General features: G+C 43.8%; 1 protein-coding gene across 5 annotated transcripts in view; it reads left to right on the forward strand.

Moving 5' to 3' along the window:
• Positions 1 to 16,689, forward strand: part of EXOC6B (exocyst complex component 6B) — a 738,880-nt gene that overhangs the window by 717,742 nt on the left and 4,449 nt on the right. For all 5 annotated transcript variants that reach the window (XM_051842763.2, XM_070068946.1, XM_002709766.5 and 2 more), the window contains one exon: positions 13,640 to 13,752. In XM_051842763.2, the coding sequence (XP_051698723.1) occupies positions 13,640 to 13,752 (113 nt within the window). The remainder of the gene's footprint in view (positions 1 to 13,639; positions 13,753 to 16,689) is intronic.

A 16,689-nucleotide genomic window follows, 5' to 3' on the forward strand; every position in this document is an offset into this window, starting at 1 on the left:
TAGCAAGTGTAACTCTACCTTTCAAATAAATAAATACATTTTGAAAGGAAGGAAGGAAGGCAGGTCCTCTTTCTTCCTTTCTTGAACACATTTCAGTTACTTCTACTTCTGCTTCTTGGCCTCTACTAGTCTCTTTTCTTGAGTTGCTTCTTCAGGACCAGTATTGTGGCACAGTGAGTTAAGCCACTGTCTGCAGCACCAGCATCCCATGTGGGTGCCAGTTTGAATTCGGCTGCTCCACTTCTGATGCAGCTCCCTGCTAATGCGCCTGGTGAAGCAGCTGAAGATGGTCCAAATGCCTGGGCCCCTGCACCCACATGGGAGACCCGGAAGAAGCTCCTGGCTCCTGGCTTTGATCTGGCTGAACCCTGGCTGTTGCGGCCATTTGGGAAGTGAACCAGCTGGAAGATAGATTCATTCTCTCTCCCCCCACCCCTGCCTCCCTCCCTGATTCTCTAACTCTGACTTTCAAATAAATAAATAAATCTTTAAAAAAATAAAGTTCCCTGTTTCTTCTAGTTATCTAAATTGTATCCATCTTTTTGGCAGAGTAGAACTTTAAATCTTTTAGGCCTGTCTGTGAGCACACAGAGTATTCTGTAAAGGGGTCCCTGCTTTCTCTCAAGGGCAGATGCTATACTGATTAGCACTTTTTATCAAATTCTTTTAATCTTTCCAAAAAAGACTTGTAGTGACTCATTAAAAGTGACACATAGGGGCCGGTTCTGTGGCGTAGTGGGTAAAAGCCACCGCCTCCAGTGCCGGCATCCCATATGGGCACCAGTTTGAGTCCTGGCTGCAATGGCCAGTGCTGGGCCAAGCTGAAGCCAGGAACTTCCGATCCAAGCTGAAGTCCACTTCTGATCCAGCTCTCTGCTCTGGCCTGGTAAAGCAATAGAAGATGGCCCAAGTGCTTGGGCCCCTGCACCCACATGGGAGACCCAGAGGAGGCTCCTGGCTTCAGATCGGCACAGCTCCAGCCATTGAGGCAACTGGAGAGGGAACTAGTGGATGGAAGATCTCTCTCTCTCTCTCTCTCTCTCTCTCTCTCTCTGTGTGTGTGTGTGTGTGTGTGTAACTCTGACTTTCAAATAAACAAATAATTTTTTTAAAAGTGATACATTAAATAGAATTGATAAATGTAATTGAAAGGAAAAAAAGCAATTTAACGGAGAAGGAAGCAGCAAGTCTGTCAACCCCAATGGGCCTAAGACTATAGCTTTTCTGGGAACTTGTGTTTGCAGAACCCTTTTGAAATCTGGAGTTTATGGAAGGAAACACAGGAAAAGGATCCCTTGGTGGGTGAGAATCACCACTTAGTATCTAGTAGTTCTTTGATTGATTTGTATTAATTTAGTTGCCAGCTTTGGTGATAGAGTTCTGAGGATGTTCCCACATATACTGTCCTCCCCATGGCAGTGTGAGAGAATGTGGTGTTACCTTTGAAGGTTGACTTGTGTGTGTACCTACACATTCCAATAAATAATATTTTAAGTCACAATATTTACTTAGGCTAAGTCCAGTTCATTATCCACAATAGTGAACCCAAAGTGTATTTTAAATAGCTTTTTGACCATTTCACTTATAAAATACAATTACTTTGTCTTGTCACTATTCTTCTTTTATAATGTGAATGATAAAGAGCTATTACTATGATCACGAAATTTTTGAGCTCTGCCATTTTCTGGATGTTTGCCTACACTTACCTTTTATCATTTTCAAGCTGTGGTCTTATTGAAAGGATATTTTTAAGCCACTTAATCATTTTGAGTGAAGGGTGGGAGAAGTAGTTTAGTTAATAACTCAGTAATATAGTGCCTCACCCACTCATTGAGGAATTGTTAACAATCACAATGCACTGAAAGAAAATAAGCACTGACCATGGCTCCTTCCTCCTTCTCCTACCACTCCTGTGGCAGTAAATCTCCTATCTGCCCACCCTGCCCCCACAGAGGGCAATTGGATCAGCCCCAGGTAGGGATCTCCCATCCTCCCCTTGAACACATATACATGTAGAGTATGGTTATTACCAACCAGGGTGAGGATGGGTTTTCCTTCTGCCCTCTGCAGCAGGAGAGATACTGCCCTCAGTGAGAAACGACTTCACAGGACAGCCCCTGACTTGAAAGAATGCTTAGTGTTGGCATTTTTATTTGGAACTCTTCCCATAGGCACCAATTGGTGACAGTGGGAGAGACATTAAGTCTTCCTGTCTTTTTGTCTTTACTAAGACAGTCTTAGGGTTGAAAAGTTTAGACAGAAAAATCTGTTACCCCACATTCAGGAAGCAAACAACCATTTCTTAGGGTGATGTTCCTCCTTTTAAAAAAAGATTTACTTTATATGTATTTGAAAGGCACAGTTACAGAGTGGGGGGGGAAGGAGGGAGGGAGGGAGAGGGGGGAGAGAGAGAGAGAGAGAGATCTTCCATCTGGTGGTTCACTCCCCAAATGACCATAACAGCTGGAGCTGGGCTGATCCGAAGCTAGGATCCAGGAGCTTCCTCTAGGTCTCCCACGCAGATGCCGGAGCCCAAGGAACTGGACCATCTTCTGCTGTTTCCCAAGCTCATCAGCAGGGAGCTGGATCAGAAGTGGAGCAGCTGGGACTGGAACCAGTGCCCATATGGGATGCCGGCACTTGCAGGTGGTGGCTCTACCTGCTACGCCATAGCACTGGCCCCAAGGCGATGTTCCTTTTCAGAGGAGCTGCTGGTGTGCAGTTGATCACTGATAAAGTACATAATGAAGCCTCAATTCTCCACAAACTGGGCTGCAGGAAAGGCAGGGAGCCGCACAGCTACTAGTCACAAGCAGGTAGCACCCTTAATGAAAACAAGTGGAGACTCCTAAGGTAAAATTTAGTCTCTTCCCAGAAGAAGCTCGGGGTCCTGGCTTCAGCTTGGCCCAGCACTGGTCATTGCAGCCATCTGGGGAGTGAGCCAGCAGATGGAAGGTCTCTCTCTCTCTTCTCTTCTCTCTCTCTCTCTCTCCTTCTCTCTCTGTAACTCTGCCTTTCAAATAAATAAAAAAAAAATCTTTAAAAAAGAAGTAGTCTCATGGCTTCCTGTATGAGGCCATTTATCACCTGCCTCACTTGTCCTAGTTGTTCCCAAAGTATTCCTGAGAGAGTCGGCCATGTCGAATTCCTTGCCTGACACCTCCACCCCACCCCTGCCTTTCCCACCTATCTGGCTCAAGTAAGCTTGCCCTTCCTTACCTCTGAGAGTGGTCACATCACTTTGGTTCTGCTTGCTTACCAATTCTTCAGGGCTGGAGGAACTGCCTTGGCATCTTTTCCCATGCAGTGCCTACAGGAGTGCCCAACACATTGTTAGTACTTAATTCATGTTTGCTAAAAGCAAACCTTACTTCCTATGTCTACATTTGCCCAGATTTCTGTGTCAGGAAACACTGAGGATATGCAGGTAAAGCCCCCCCCCCTTTTTTAAAGATTTATTTTACTTATTTGAAAGGCAGAGTTACAGAGAGAGAGAGAGAGAGAGAGAGAGAGAGAGAGGGAGGGAGGGAGGGAGGGAGATATATATAAAGAGAGAGAAAGAGATGAGAGGGAGAGATTGTCTATCCTCTGATTCACTCCCTAACCTGTGGCAACTGCCAGGGCTAGGCCAGGCTGAAGTCAGGAGCCAGGAGCCTCATCCATGTCTCCCACATAGGTGCACTCCGCTACCTTTCCAGGCGCATTAGTAGGGAGCTGGATGGGAAGTGGAGCAGCTGGGACTCAAACCGGCTCCCATATGGGATGCCGGCATTGCAGGTGGTGGCTTAACCCATTGTGCCGCAGCACCAACCCCAGATGCCCTTCTTTGAATCATGCCCAGCGCCAGCAACATGGAGTTTGGGGTGGGGAGAATCTTGGGGAATAAGCACAAAGGGGCCATCAGTCAATTCTATGATTTTTAGTGGATTTTTCATAATCATTCTTAGTCTGCCCTCAGCTGCTGGTGGGAGCTGTTATGGTTTCACACTTGAACTGAGAAGACAGGTTGGGTGACATACCTGGGGTCACACTGTCACAGGACCCTCGGCCTGCACACCTGTTGGCTGTGCTCTACTGTCTCCTAAAAAGACTGGATCTGTGGTTATAAAAAATAATTTGTAATGGTATGATTTCTTTCTTCCTGTCAAAATCAGAAATTGGACAAAAGAAACCTGTCTTGGCTTAGTGCTCTGGCTGTTGCCATTCTCTTATGATCACTGCATTTTATCCAGTTCTGAGGAAGTAGCATATTTAGAATTTTTGCTGGATTATATGTTAAGTGACCTAGAGAAGTATGCAATTTGAAATCATTTTGTAGTCTATCTTGTTTAACATGAGGAAATCTTCTGGAATGTATACATAACACAAAATCAGGTTTTCCTTTGTCCAGTTGACTTCGAGGACAAACCTGCTTTTTGGGAGCTAAGTTCTCTACAGGACTTGGTATTCCTGCTCATGAGAAATCGTAAAATCACCTACAGGGGAAGTGGGATGTGGCTGTGGTCAGTGTGTCTTTGCATCTGTGTCTGTGTGACTTAAGTTCCCGTGATCCTTTGCTCTCCCCATGGAATGGTTACAGGCATTCTGGGAAGAGGAGGCACCCCTAACATGAGGTAGCCAGGAGAGCTCATCCTTCTGAATGATTTTCCTCTGGAGGTGTATGTAAATTGGTATGCACTAACAAGGATCAACAGAGTTCCACCTTATCTTAGTAACATCTCATTCCAAAGGTCTTTCCTGGAACTTTGCATTTATTCTGCTATTGTAATACTGTCTGTTCCCTGTCCAGGTAACTCATTGTGTGGCCTTGGACTACTTTTGACTTTGATTTGTTTGGATTTTTCTAGTCTTTCTCAGCTACCATTGCAAAAAAAAATTAAGTGTTCAGAAGTTTGGCATACTCTCAGATGAGTGCCTAACTCAGAGACAGAATCAGTAACGATGTTTTAAATCAAACAGCCATGGCATCTTAGGGAGTATAAACCAATGACCCACCTCTACCACTTGTCTACCTGGTGACTTTCAGCAGGTTTCTTATCCTTTCTAAGTCTTCCCACTGTTTTTTTTTTTTTTCTTTTTTAAAGATTTATTTATGTATTTGAAAGTCAAAGTTACAGAAAGAGAAATCTTTTATCTACTTGTTCACTCCCAAAATGGCCACAGTGGCCAAGGCTGGGCCAGAACAGAGCCAGGAACTTTGTCCGGGTCTCCCACACTTGTGTAGCAAGGGCCCAAGTACTTGGGCCATTTTCCACTGCTTTTCCCAGGCCGTTAGCAGGGAGCTGGATCAGAAGTGGAGCAGCCAGAACATGAACCGATGCCATATGGGATGCTGCTATTGCAGGTGGGGGCTTTGCCCACTACACCACAATGCCAGGTCCCAAGGTCATCCCATTCTTTCCACCCCTAACCCACCATGAAGTCAGAAATAATTATAATATGAGTCCTATTAAGCTATGGGGATGTTCTGAAGTAATAAATACGGCAGAAGCAGCTTCAGAACTTTGCCAGAGTTCTAGCAAAAAGTCACATCAGTAAAAATCATACAGGAGCCCAGAAAGAGTATTCTGTTATAGTAGTCTTAGTGTAATGTGATTCAAAGCATCCTCCCTTGTCATATACTTTCCCCCTTGTACACATTTTTGTCTAATAACATACATAGTTTACAAAGTATCACATCAACTGTTAACAGTAGCTTAACTCCCATGTTCTGATACATACCATAAACAAATAACTGTTGCAGACTGATTGGCTTTGCTTTGATCAGATTATCTATGGCATTTATCAGTGTGTCCTATTCTGTAATTATCAACACTCTCCTGTTCCAGCAATGTAACAATGAAATGCCATGATTTCGAACTATATACAAAAACAGATACAGAGATGAATATAGATGTATGCACAAATTAGTATGTACATACTAGAGAGCGTGGATGCAGTAAAACCCTAGCAGAAATGAACGCGCAGAGTGTTCAGATCTTATTTTCTGAATACCATTTTCCAATAAAAGGAATGAGGATTAAATGGAGAAATGATTGGGACTGGGGCAGGGAAAGATAAAAGATGAGCTGAGCTTGAAATATCTTGTAGCACCACAAAGTAAGGAAGTATTAAAAAAAAAAAAAAAAAAAAGATGGGGCCTGCGCTGTGGCACAGTGGGTTAATACCCTGGCCTGCAGTGCTGGCATCCCATTGGACGCCAGTTTGAGTTCCGGCTGTTCCACTTCCCATCCAGCTCTCTGCTGTGGCCTGGGATAGCAGTAGAGGATGGCCCAAGTGCTTGGGCCCCTGCACCCATGTGGGAGACCAGGAAGAAGCTCCTGGCTCCTGGCTTCGGATCAACGCAGTTCCAGTTATCCTGGCCAATTGGAGAGTGAACCATCGGATGGAAGACCTCTCTCTCTCTCTATCTCTCTCTCTCTCTGTCTCTCTGTCTCTCCTCTCTCTGTGTAACTCTGACTTTCAAGTAAAATAAATAAATCTTAAAAAAAAAAAAAAATAGATGTGACCAGGTCAGAAATACAAAGGAGAGCCAATCTTAAGGAGTTCCTAAAGACTAACTCTGGACTAGCTGGAGCAAGAAAATAAATAATGATTACATTGGATTATAACTCATAAAATAAAATAAATATGCAGAAAGTTACACTGATATAAATAATTGGATAAATAAATACATGAAAGAGAAGGAACATTGTTTTTCTTACAAAAGAATTTGAATTAATAAATACGGAAGGAATGAGGGAAATAGAACTTTTCCATGAGTCAAACACCACAATAAATATGTTGTAGGCAGGATTCACCAGTGGATGCTAACATTGACAGATGAAAGTCTGAGGGGAAACTGGATGTTTGTATAATCTCAAACAATATTTCCACCAAGAAATGTATTACTTACAAAGGGGAAAAGAACTATACAGTTACCATTATCACTCACTACCTTCACTAAGTGATCAGGGTTAATAATCACCAGTAATAAGATACATGGACTTCATGTACCCTGATGGAATGCACTAAACGTGGCATGATAACACTTCTTTGATATTTTTGCAGAAAAAAAACTGCAGAACCTCAGTCCAGGGTCTCTTAGCCTTGGCCTGTTGATAATTTGGGTTGGATAGTTCTTTATTCCTTTGCATAATATGCTGTTTTACAGAATCGCTGGCCTCTACCCATTAGATACCAACTACACCATCACCACCACCATCCCAGTATTGTGACAGAAAAAACTGTCTTTAGGCATAGCCAGATGTCCCCTGGGAGACAAAAAATCTCCCCCTGTTTGAGAACTACTGCCTCAACTTAATCATGAGAGACTATTGGATAAACCCAAATTGAAGGACAGTATGCAAAATAATGACCCCAAATAAATTATCTATAAATATCAAGGCCTTGAAAGGTAACACGGAGGAACTGTAACTGATTGGAAGAGATTGTGGAGGCATGATGACCCACTGTAATGTGGAATATTGGTTGAATCCCGGAACAGAAGAAGGACATTAGTGGAAAATACGATGAAATTGGAATATCATTTTAGTTTACTTAATAGTGTTGCACAGTGTTGATTTCCTGGTCCCAGTGGGTATACTATGGTGATATAAGATGTGAACATGATAAAAGCTGTATAGAGGAACTGAGTAAAGTTTTTTATGTAAATCTATGTAAGCAACTTTTATGTAAGTCCAAAGTTATTTCCAAAATTTAAAAAGTGCTTAGGAAAATAAAATATACTGATATTAATAAAATGCAGGCAGATCTTTACATGGAACTCCATGACAAAGACAGAAGCATAACTTGGATGTATTTAATATTACTGAGATAATTGCCATTGTCTTTATGCCATTATCTAATAATCAGAATATACTTCAACTCCACCCAGGCTGCATCTGTGTATGCATGAGTTTATCCCACACCACACTTTATATTTGCTGTTTAAATATTTTTGTGAATGGAAAACCTTACAAGATTTTCAGTTGACAGTCAAAAGGAAGAACAGGAAACATTTAACTGACTCGGCTTGGATGTTAGTTATTTGTGTTTTTCTTCTGTTCTCCCATATGTTTTTTCTTTATTCTCCTACTTATTTCTTGTATTTTTTTTACTTTTAAAATTTAATAATTTTTTTTACATTTTGCCACATTCATTTCAAATGTAGACTATATACACATATACTTATGTGCTGTTTCTTTAAAACAGAGATATTGATATCACGAAGTGAGGAATTCATTTAAATGATCATAATGTGGAGAAGGAAGGGTATATGTGGTACATGGTATGATTCAATGAAGCAATATTTATAACTATCTGCATATTCTCTTCTTAGTCTTCTTATAATCAAAACATGAATCAATACAAAGAAAAATATTAAGTAAATACAATACACATAGCATGAAGGTGTGGTAAAAACTGTAAAGGGAATAGTATAATAGTCAGGTTTAGGGCACAGTGATCTTTGTTCAGTCTCCCCTCTCTGAACTTCCTTCCCCCTTCTCCACCCACACTGACTGATCATTTCAAGGAGTGAGATGCTTTGGAGTGAACATATATCCTGTTGCTTTCTGTGAAAGAGGAGATGAGAAAGCATGCTTATGTCTGCTTCATCTTTACAGTCAGAAACACACAAAGAAGAAACCTGTAGAGGTGGCTAATGATAAGGCATGAGAGGAATGGGGGTAAAGGCAGTAGAATAAGGGAGTGACATGTCTTGAGTTTAATCGTTTTGTATAGTTTTTTACTTTTACAAGCATTCTAATGTCCTACATATTCAAAAATTAAATTAACAAGGATGGGAGGAAAGAACCTAAAACTAAGAGCAACTGTGGAAAAAGAAAACCAGTGGCATTTAGATGAATACTACAACTACACTGAAGGGGAAAAAATAACAAATCCAAGTGACATCAACACAGTATTTCTAAACATTTAGTCTTTGGTTGAGAGGGAGAATTGCAAACAAATCTTTAACTCTTTGTTTAGTAGCCTTGTCTTTTTCAGTGATATATACAGACAATTCTGAAACAATTTTAGATGTATTGTAGGGTTGAGCAATCTGATTATAACGTTGAGAGCCAAGGTTCTCACTGGGGAAGGCAAAAAAGAACCCTGTAAGAATGAACTAGAATTGTGGGTACTGGTGTGGACTCACGATGTCTAAAATATGTATGTGTATATCATTCAAAAGTTATTCCCAGCTCTGTCTGCCAGAAGGGCTCAGCTCCCCATAGGTTGTTTCCCAGTAGCAGTGAACAAAGACGCTCCAGTAGCAATGAGCACATGTAGCGTTCAAATATTCACCTCCAGTAGATCTCCTGCTGAAAGAAACTTCTGCAGAGTGGGGTCAAGGTAGTTGCAAGATGAGCTTGCATTATCTTATTATGCCAGAAATCTAGGAAGTGCTCAAAAAAAATGACATGGCGTGTTACAAGGACACAGTCCCAGCCTGAAGCAGTTCCCACTTGCCACATCTGGGTGGGACAGTTTGAGTGCCGAAACAATAGGCCTGGCAATAAATATAGGCCATTGAAAAATGAGAGCTCAGGAATCCTTGTCAATAATAAGCAGGTAAATGTACTAACTGCAAAAAAGAAGAGTACTTGCTTACAGTAGACTGAGTAGCAACTGATAACTGCAGGGAAGGATGATGCTGGCAACCATCATAGTGAAGACTGGGTCAGCCAGGCATCCTTGTTAGCATTGTGGCCCAGTGGGATAAGCTCCAACTCCAGCATCCCACATTAGAGTGCTGATTTGACTCCTGGCTGTTTTGCTTTCCATCCAGCTTCCTGCTAATGTGCCTGAGAAAGCAATGGAAGATGGTCCAAGTACTTGGGCCTCTACCATCCATATGGGAAACCCAGATGGAGTTCCAGGCTTCTGGCTTCTGGCCATTTGGGGAGTGAGCCAGCAGACAGAAGATCTCTCTGTCTCTCCCTCTCTCCTTCTCACTCTGTCTTTCAAAAAATGCAAGGAAATATGGCTCTACCTTTCAAGCAAATAAATAAATAGTTTTATTTAAAAAAAATAATCCTCATTGGATGTGAAAAAAATAAATACAGGGAAGCTTAATCAGGAACAGTATATTTGCTCCCCTGTGGCTTACCAGTTGCAAAGGAAAATATAGTTACTATACAGTGGGAAAATCAGAAAACTAGGTGTTCAAAATTAATTTCACCAATGAGGGACAAATAAATATTGTGTGCTTCTAGCTGTGATACTCTGAGGAGGACACAGTAGTATTTTGGTCAGGAATGCATGCATGTCTCAAACCTTTAAGAAAAGCATCAGACAAAACCGAACTGAGGGGAGAAAGAAGAGGGAACATACAAGTTGTTCAACAATGTCAGTGTCATAGAAGAAAGAGAAAGGCTGTGGAAAAATTCAAGAGTAAAAGAGACTAAAGAGACAAGACAACTAATCCTAAACTGCGTCATCTAGTGGAACAACAACAACAGCAAGCTACAAAGAACATTATCAGGTCAATTTATAAAATTGGAATATGTATAGTATCAATATTAAATTAACTGCAGTTGAAAACTGTACTGTGATTATGCAAGAACATATCCCTAATTCTTAGAAACACTGAGGTGTTGGGGATAAATGGCTATGACAAATACCATTTACTCTCAAGGGACTCGGAAAAGAAATGGCATGGATGTGTTTGGGGGGAAGGGAGGGTCTGAGCAAGAGAATAAAAATGGTGTTTATGGATGGTGGGTAGATCCCGTATAAAGTATACTGTGCCTGTTCTTTATATTGTACTTGTGCCTGCAACTTTCTGGTAGGTTTGAAATTGCTTCCCAATGAAGATTAAAAATAAAGAATTATTAGTAATGTCTAGTGATGATTGAGTATTCTGCATCCTTGGGAGAGAATCTGTTGACATTTAGTAAGAGTATTGTCTGTGGAGAACCAGGCTAGGAGGACTGATTTACTTTAAAAGAAAAAAAGATTTATTTATTTATTTATTTATTGAAAGATAGAGTAACAAAGGCAGAGGTAGAGAGAGAGAAAGAGAGAGGGTCTTCCATCTGCTGGTTCACTCTCCAAGTGGCTGCAACGACTGGAGCTGCGCCTGCGTCAATCCAAAGCCAGAAGCCAGGAGATTCTGCTGGGTCTCCCACACAGGTGCAGGAGCCCAAGGATTTGGGCCATCTTCCACTGTTTTCCCAGGCCTAGCAGGGAGCTGGGTCAGAAGTGAAGCAGCTAGGACTTGAACCAGTGCCCATATGGGATGCCGGCACTGTAGGCAGCGTCTTTACCTGCTACACCACAGTGTCAGCTCCTGATTTACTTTTGAAAACCATAGTCTGGAAATCAAAGTATCATGTTGATAAATTGGCCTGCTGGTTTTTTTGGCCCCTTATTCTCATACTGGTCAATGGAATCCAGTAAAACTGTGCCTCCAATTAAGCTTAGTTAAGTTCTCCTTTACTCTATGACCCTCTATCTCAGGAGGCCATGGGACCTGGCATAGGCTGCCCTACAACACAGCAGAAAGCAATACAGACCCAGAATGATTGACCTTGAGAGTTATGTAACTTCCTAGAATTGAATCAATTAAAGTAGCTTGTCATTCCAGAGCTCTTGGGCTCAGTACTGTCATTAAGAGGCCTGGCAGGAAGATAAAAATGGCAGTCCTTGGAGCTAAGCCATGAACTGCCTTCCATGTGCATTAGTGATTTATCCAGGTGTCGTTAGCCAGTGAGACATGATGCTCTTAGCAAAACTCATAATACTGAAAATACTGATGCCATTTGTTCCATACCAGAAATTAGGAATTCACAAACAGAGAGGGTAGTTTCACTACATGCCTGTACATGTCCTCATCTGCAAAGTGGTACCTAAAATCAGAGCACTGGTTCATGTCCTGGCTGCTACACTTTCAATCCAGCTCCCTGCTAATGCACCTGGGAAAGGAGTAGAGAATGGCCCAAGTGCTTGGGCTCCTACCACCCACGTGGGAGACCTGGCTGGAGTTTCCGGTTCCTGGCTTCTGCTTGGCCCAGCACTGACCACTGTGGCTATTTAGGGTATGAACCAGTGGATGGAGAAATTCTGTCTTTCCCTGTCTCTCCTTCTCTCTCTGTAACTCTGTTTTTCAAATAAATAAAATAAATCTTTAAAAAATAAATAAAGCAGAACTCTGTGAGTTCTTGGATTGGCGGAAGGAAAGATGATAGATATCTTCTCAGTTGCCAGCTAAAATAGGCATGACCTAGACGAGACGCGAGATGGCCCTTTGGAGCTTGCTGGCTCAGACCAACCTGCCTGTCACTTTATCTCTCCCTCCTTCTGTCGTCTTTGACGTCTTCTTCTTGGCTGAAGTGTAGAAACTTTTCTCAGCTTTATGTTTGGAAGCATTGCTAACTTCCATCCAGCCTGAGTGAGTTGCTAACACGATTCTAAGGGAATGGATGGAAGTGGAGACTGGACCGAACGGGACAAGGCCCACGCTGCCTGTTTGCCCAGCTGCATGATACATACAGACGTGGGAGGAAGGCGTGCTAGAGCCCAGGCCTCTCAGCTTTTGTTCTGCAGAGCGGCAGCTGTCTCCAGCAGTTAGTGCCTCTTGGGAAGGGAGAAGTTGGGGTATGTCTTGAGTCAGGAATGACTTACAGGAGTGTGAGGGCCCTCCTTCCACGCAGGGGTGCGAGTCTGGGACTGTGCCTCCGGGAGCTCAGAGGGGAAGGATTCGTCCCGCGTTTGAAATGCTGTGCTCTCTTCATGGGAGGGGTTTCCTCAGTACCACTTTTGGAGATGTGTTAGAATAATGCCTGAGGCAGACACTGGCTGGGTAGGGAAACCTTAGACAAAAGTTAGTTGGTTTCTCCAAGTCAGAATCCCCCAGTGTCTGAACTCAGCATAGCTCGGCAAGCTCTCATTGTCTCCTTTGCATCCAGTCTCTGTGACGCTCATCCTCCCTACTCCAGACTCTGTATCCTCAGTTAGGAATTAAGCCAGTTTCTCAGTCTTGACTTACGGTGGCCTTGGTTTCCATCTGCTCAGCTTGTGTCCTCATGGCTGCAACACGTGTTGTCACATAAAACGCTCATGATTCGTTTATGCCTTTCTCAATGTTTCTCTGAGCCTGTGTGTCCTGTTTGCATCTAGGCGTGCATGTGTATGTGTCTGTGTAAACTGAGTAACTGGGACAAAGTCAGTTCAGTAAGATAAGGAACTGGTACTTGAACCTAGACCTTTTAACCTCTAAGTTCATCCAATTGTGTGTGTGGCAATGAACTGCATCCACCCTCATTTATTCATTGTTGACTGCTGAGCTCTTAGCATGGTGGTTGGCACATGGAAGGCATTTGCTAAGTATTTATTAAATAAGTGAATGATTATTATGATAGTCTTGTGTTTTGATTCAGTCCAGCATTAGTTTCCTTACAGCCTGCCCTTGAGATCCAACTGTTGGCATGTAGTCCTAGCAGTGTTACTATTTTATGGCAGAAATGACTCTACCTTCTAACCTTTACTTGTTTACTTGCTCTGTTGCAAAACAGTCTGTAGCCATTCTTTATATATATTGTTATTTCTGTTTTTAAATCTACTAGCTCATTGTGAAGGATGAAAGGGTTTTCTGGGATACTGATTAGTCTTGCCTGTCTGATTAATCCCTGGATGGGGCTTGGATGTTTTACAGCTTTTAGATCTCTTCATCCAGTGGGATTGGTCAACCTACCTTGCTGACTATGGTCAACCCAACTGCAAATACCTCCGGGTAAACCCAGTGACAGCCCTGACACTGCTTGAGAAGTGAGTACCCAGTCCAGTGGTCTGTGTTGGAGGGTGGGAAGATGGGGATGGGGGGGTATAAAAGGTGACTTTCTCATTGCCAACACCTGGAAAGACATCTTTGCTCTTGAAGTTGCCATAGGCACTACTGGTGGTCTCCGTCTGACTTGGCAAGCCAGTCTCCCTCTTGCAGCCTCTTAATTCCTGAGTCCAACCAGCCAGGTATGGGTCAGAATTGGACCTTGACATTACCTTGAAGCGTTTTTAACTAGAGATTACTATAGCAGGAAGGAAGCTGGCTTAGTCTGGGCTCAGGTAAGCAAACCTGGTGAACAGTGAGGTTGGCTCCAGTCATCCAGGGTGTGATGATGGATACAGCAGCCCAGCAGAACAGACGACTCCTCTTGTTCCCAACAGAGAATCCTCAGGAATGATTGAAACCTTCGGCTGCCTCCAACCCCCACCCTGCCATACTGAATCTTATTGGGATCACTGTCCCAAGAAAGCCGTGTTGGAGAAACTGTCTGATTCTTGCCTTTGGCAGTCTCTGGGAAGCAAAGTTTGCCCTGCCACAAGGCTGAAGCTTCTCTAAGCAGAGTTGCTGCCACCAAAGCTGAATTAGGCAGCTCCAGAACACCTGGGGACTAACCAGGATGTCTGTCCCCCAGGAGCTGGGATCTGCCAGGCACTGCAGCCTGGCAGTTGCTAAGCTAGTTGAGTTCTGGCAGGCCAGAGACCAAGAGCTATGTAAAGGGGCAGCTTTCTCTCGCAACTGGGCCAACTGGTGGGGGAGTGCTCTGTGTCTAGGCAGAGTAGAAGTCTGTGAAGATGACTCAGGTCCTAGGAAGGCAAGGCCCAGAGCCCCAGAGGCCAGGGTAGAGCCTTAAGCAGAAAGAGAAGGCAGGGTATAGCCCACTTTGTGTGTAACATGCTAGGAAGAGAGAAGGGGTAGAGGTGGAAGGCAGGCAAAAGTAGGATGCATGGGTATATGTTTGGAATCAAGAGACGAAAACACTCAGCATTTCTCTCCTGACCATGCCAGGGACTGATTTTAACTTTGTTTCCCATGATTCTCTCTCCCAATGACCTTCCTCCTTAGGATATCTAGAGAGTAAGTATATATTCACTTGGGCTTTTTCCATCACTTTGAGGCGAGTCCCGCTGGTTTCCTCATTGACACTAATGACTACACTAAACACCTACCCTGAGTGTTATCTCCACCCTGACCTACTAATCTACTAAACCAGCTACTGCCAACTGGCTGGCTGCCTCCATCCTCGATCCTTAGGGTGACCCTTGACTTACCAATTCCTTTGGGGCTGGGAGTGGTAGCAGGGATTTTTCCCCATCAGTGCCAGGTAAAAGGTTGTTCCTTCTCAGTTTCCTGGCATGCTCAGTATTCAATACCCACGCTAGTGCAGGGCCTGAAATTCAGCCCTGACAGAAAGGGGCTCCACAGCAGACCCTATGGATTTAAGATCTGGAGCCTGTGTCTCCCAGGAGAGATTCTTCATTTAAAGTGAGGCCTAATCCCAGAGTTCTCGCAACCCAGCTGAAGTGGGCAAAATGTTTGACCTTTGAGTTGCTGCTTCCATGGTCATGCTCGCCATCTCTGAAAGGGCTCTCTCAGTAGTCCTTTCCTCTTCTATCCCTGAGACTCTGGATCCAGGAAGTATGGGCTCACCCACTTCCTGTGGGTCAAAAATAGATGAAAATGATCAGCCTCTCTGCCATTCTAGAGACTTCTCCAGTTAAAAAGCTATGTGCTTAATCCTAGCCATCACTAGGCTTTCAAAGCTTCCCTCCAAACACAGTAGGGCAAAACCCACCCAGTTCACAAGGTCCACATCTTCCAGCCTCATAGGAACCAATCCCTTTTCCTGGCCTATTCCTACGTCCCCACAGCCAGCCGTACCATGGGAGCTTGACAGCTTTTCCTTCTCAACCTGGTCCTTGGGAGCAGAGTGAAGCATGGAAGGACCTGCTGAGGACATTCAGGGAGACAAGATGAGGCCCCTGTGTCACTGAGAAGAGGCCATAGCTAGAGTAGATCAGGATCCTGGGCTCATATAACGGGGTGGGGCTGAGAAAGGCTCTCTGGTTTGGGGCATCCCTGGGTACAGACCAGCCTTCCACCCTCAGCCTAATCCCACCCCCGGGCCTTCATGGCCAGGAAGTCCTAACCTCCGGGGCTCAGAGACTGCCCATTTCTTCCAGTTCTCCCCCATGGAGGCTGCTTCAAATGGTCATAGAATTAATGACTTTAGGGGACATGAAGCAAACATTCTATGAATGTAGGAAATCTTGCTTTTGTTTCTTCTTTCTTTTCTTTTTAGTCTGTTTTGTGTTGTGACAGAATTGTAGCATAAAAGGAAAGGGTACCGTCCTGAATACTCTAAAGCCAGGCCAGGTCCGCAAACACACGCAGCTGCCCGCTGTGTGAGGGCGCTCAGAGCTGGGGGACCCTGGTTTTTCCTCTCAGCCAAGCCCAGTCAGTCTCCTTCTTCCTCCCCTTCAAGCACGGGCCCCACATGTAGGTTACTGGAATTTATTCCATGTTGTGAGTTTGCCCAAAGAGTAAATCAGGCTGAAGGTCCATGGACTTAGAAGACAAGTCCCTATTCACTTGTGAGTGCCACTGTCAGCCTGGCCACGTGCCCTCGTGGGATTTATCTAGTTATTTTTTGTCATGCATACTATATATAAGCACCTTTGTGAGACCTCTGGCCTTTTGACTCACTGGCCTCTAATCTACCCTTCTGCAAAGGGCAACCTACAAGAATAATAAAGGTCCAAGATTGGCCAGAGCCGCCTGGGGAGTTTATAGGGTAATTTCTTTCCTGGGGCCGTGTTCCTTCCTTGCCCTCTTCTTTCCTGCCTCTATACAGCCCAGGGAGCAGTGAACTCTGAGAGCTGGCCCAGCTCCCAGGGGATGATAGTGAAGGCAGGCCTATCCCT

This window comes from Oryctolagus cuniculus, chromosome 2 (genome assembly GCF_964237555.1).
Source record: "Oryctolagus cuniculus chromosome 2, mOryCun1.1, whole genome shotgun sequence".
Taxonomy (NCBI): domain Eukaryota; kingdom Metazoa; phylum Chordata; class Mammalia; order Lagomorpha; family Leporidae; genus Oryctolagus; species Oryctolagus cuniculus.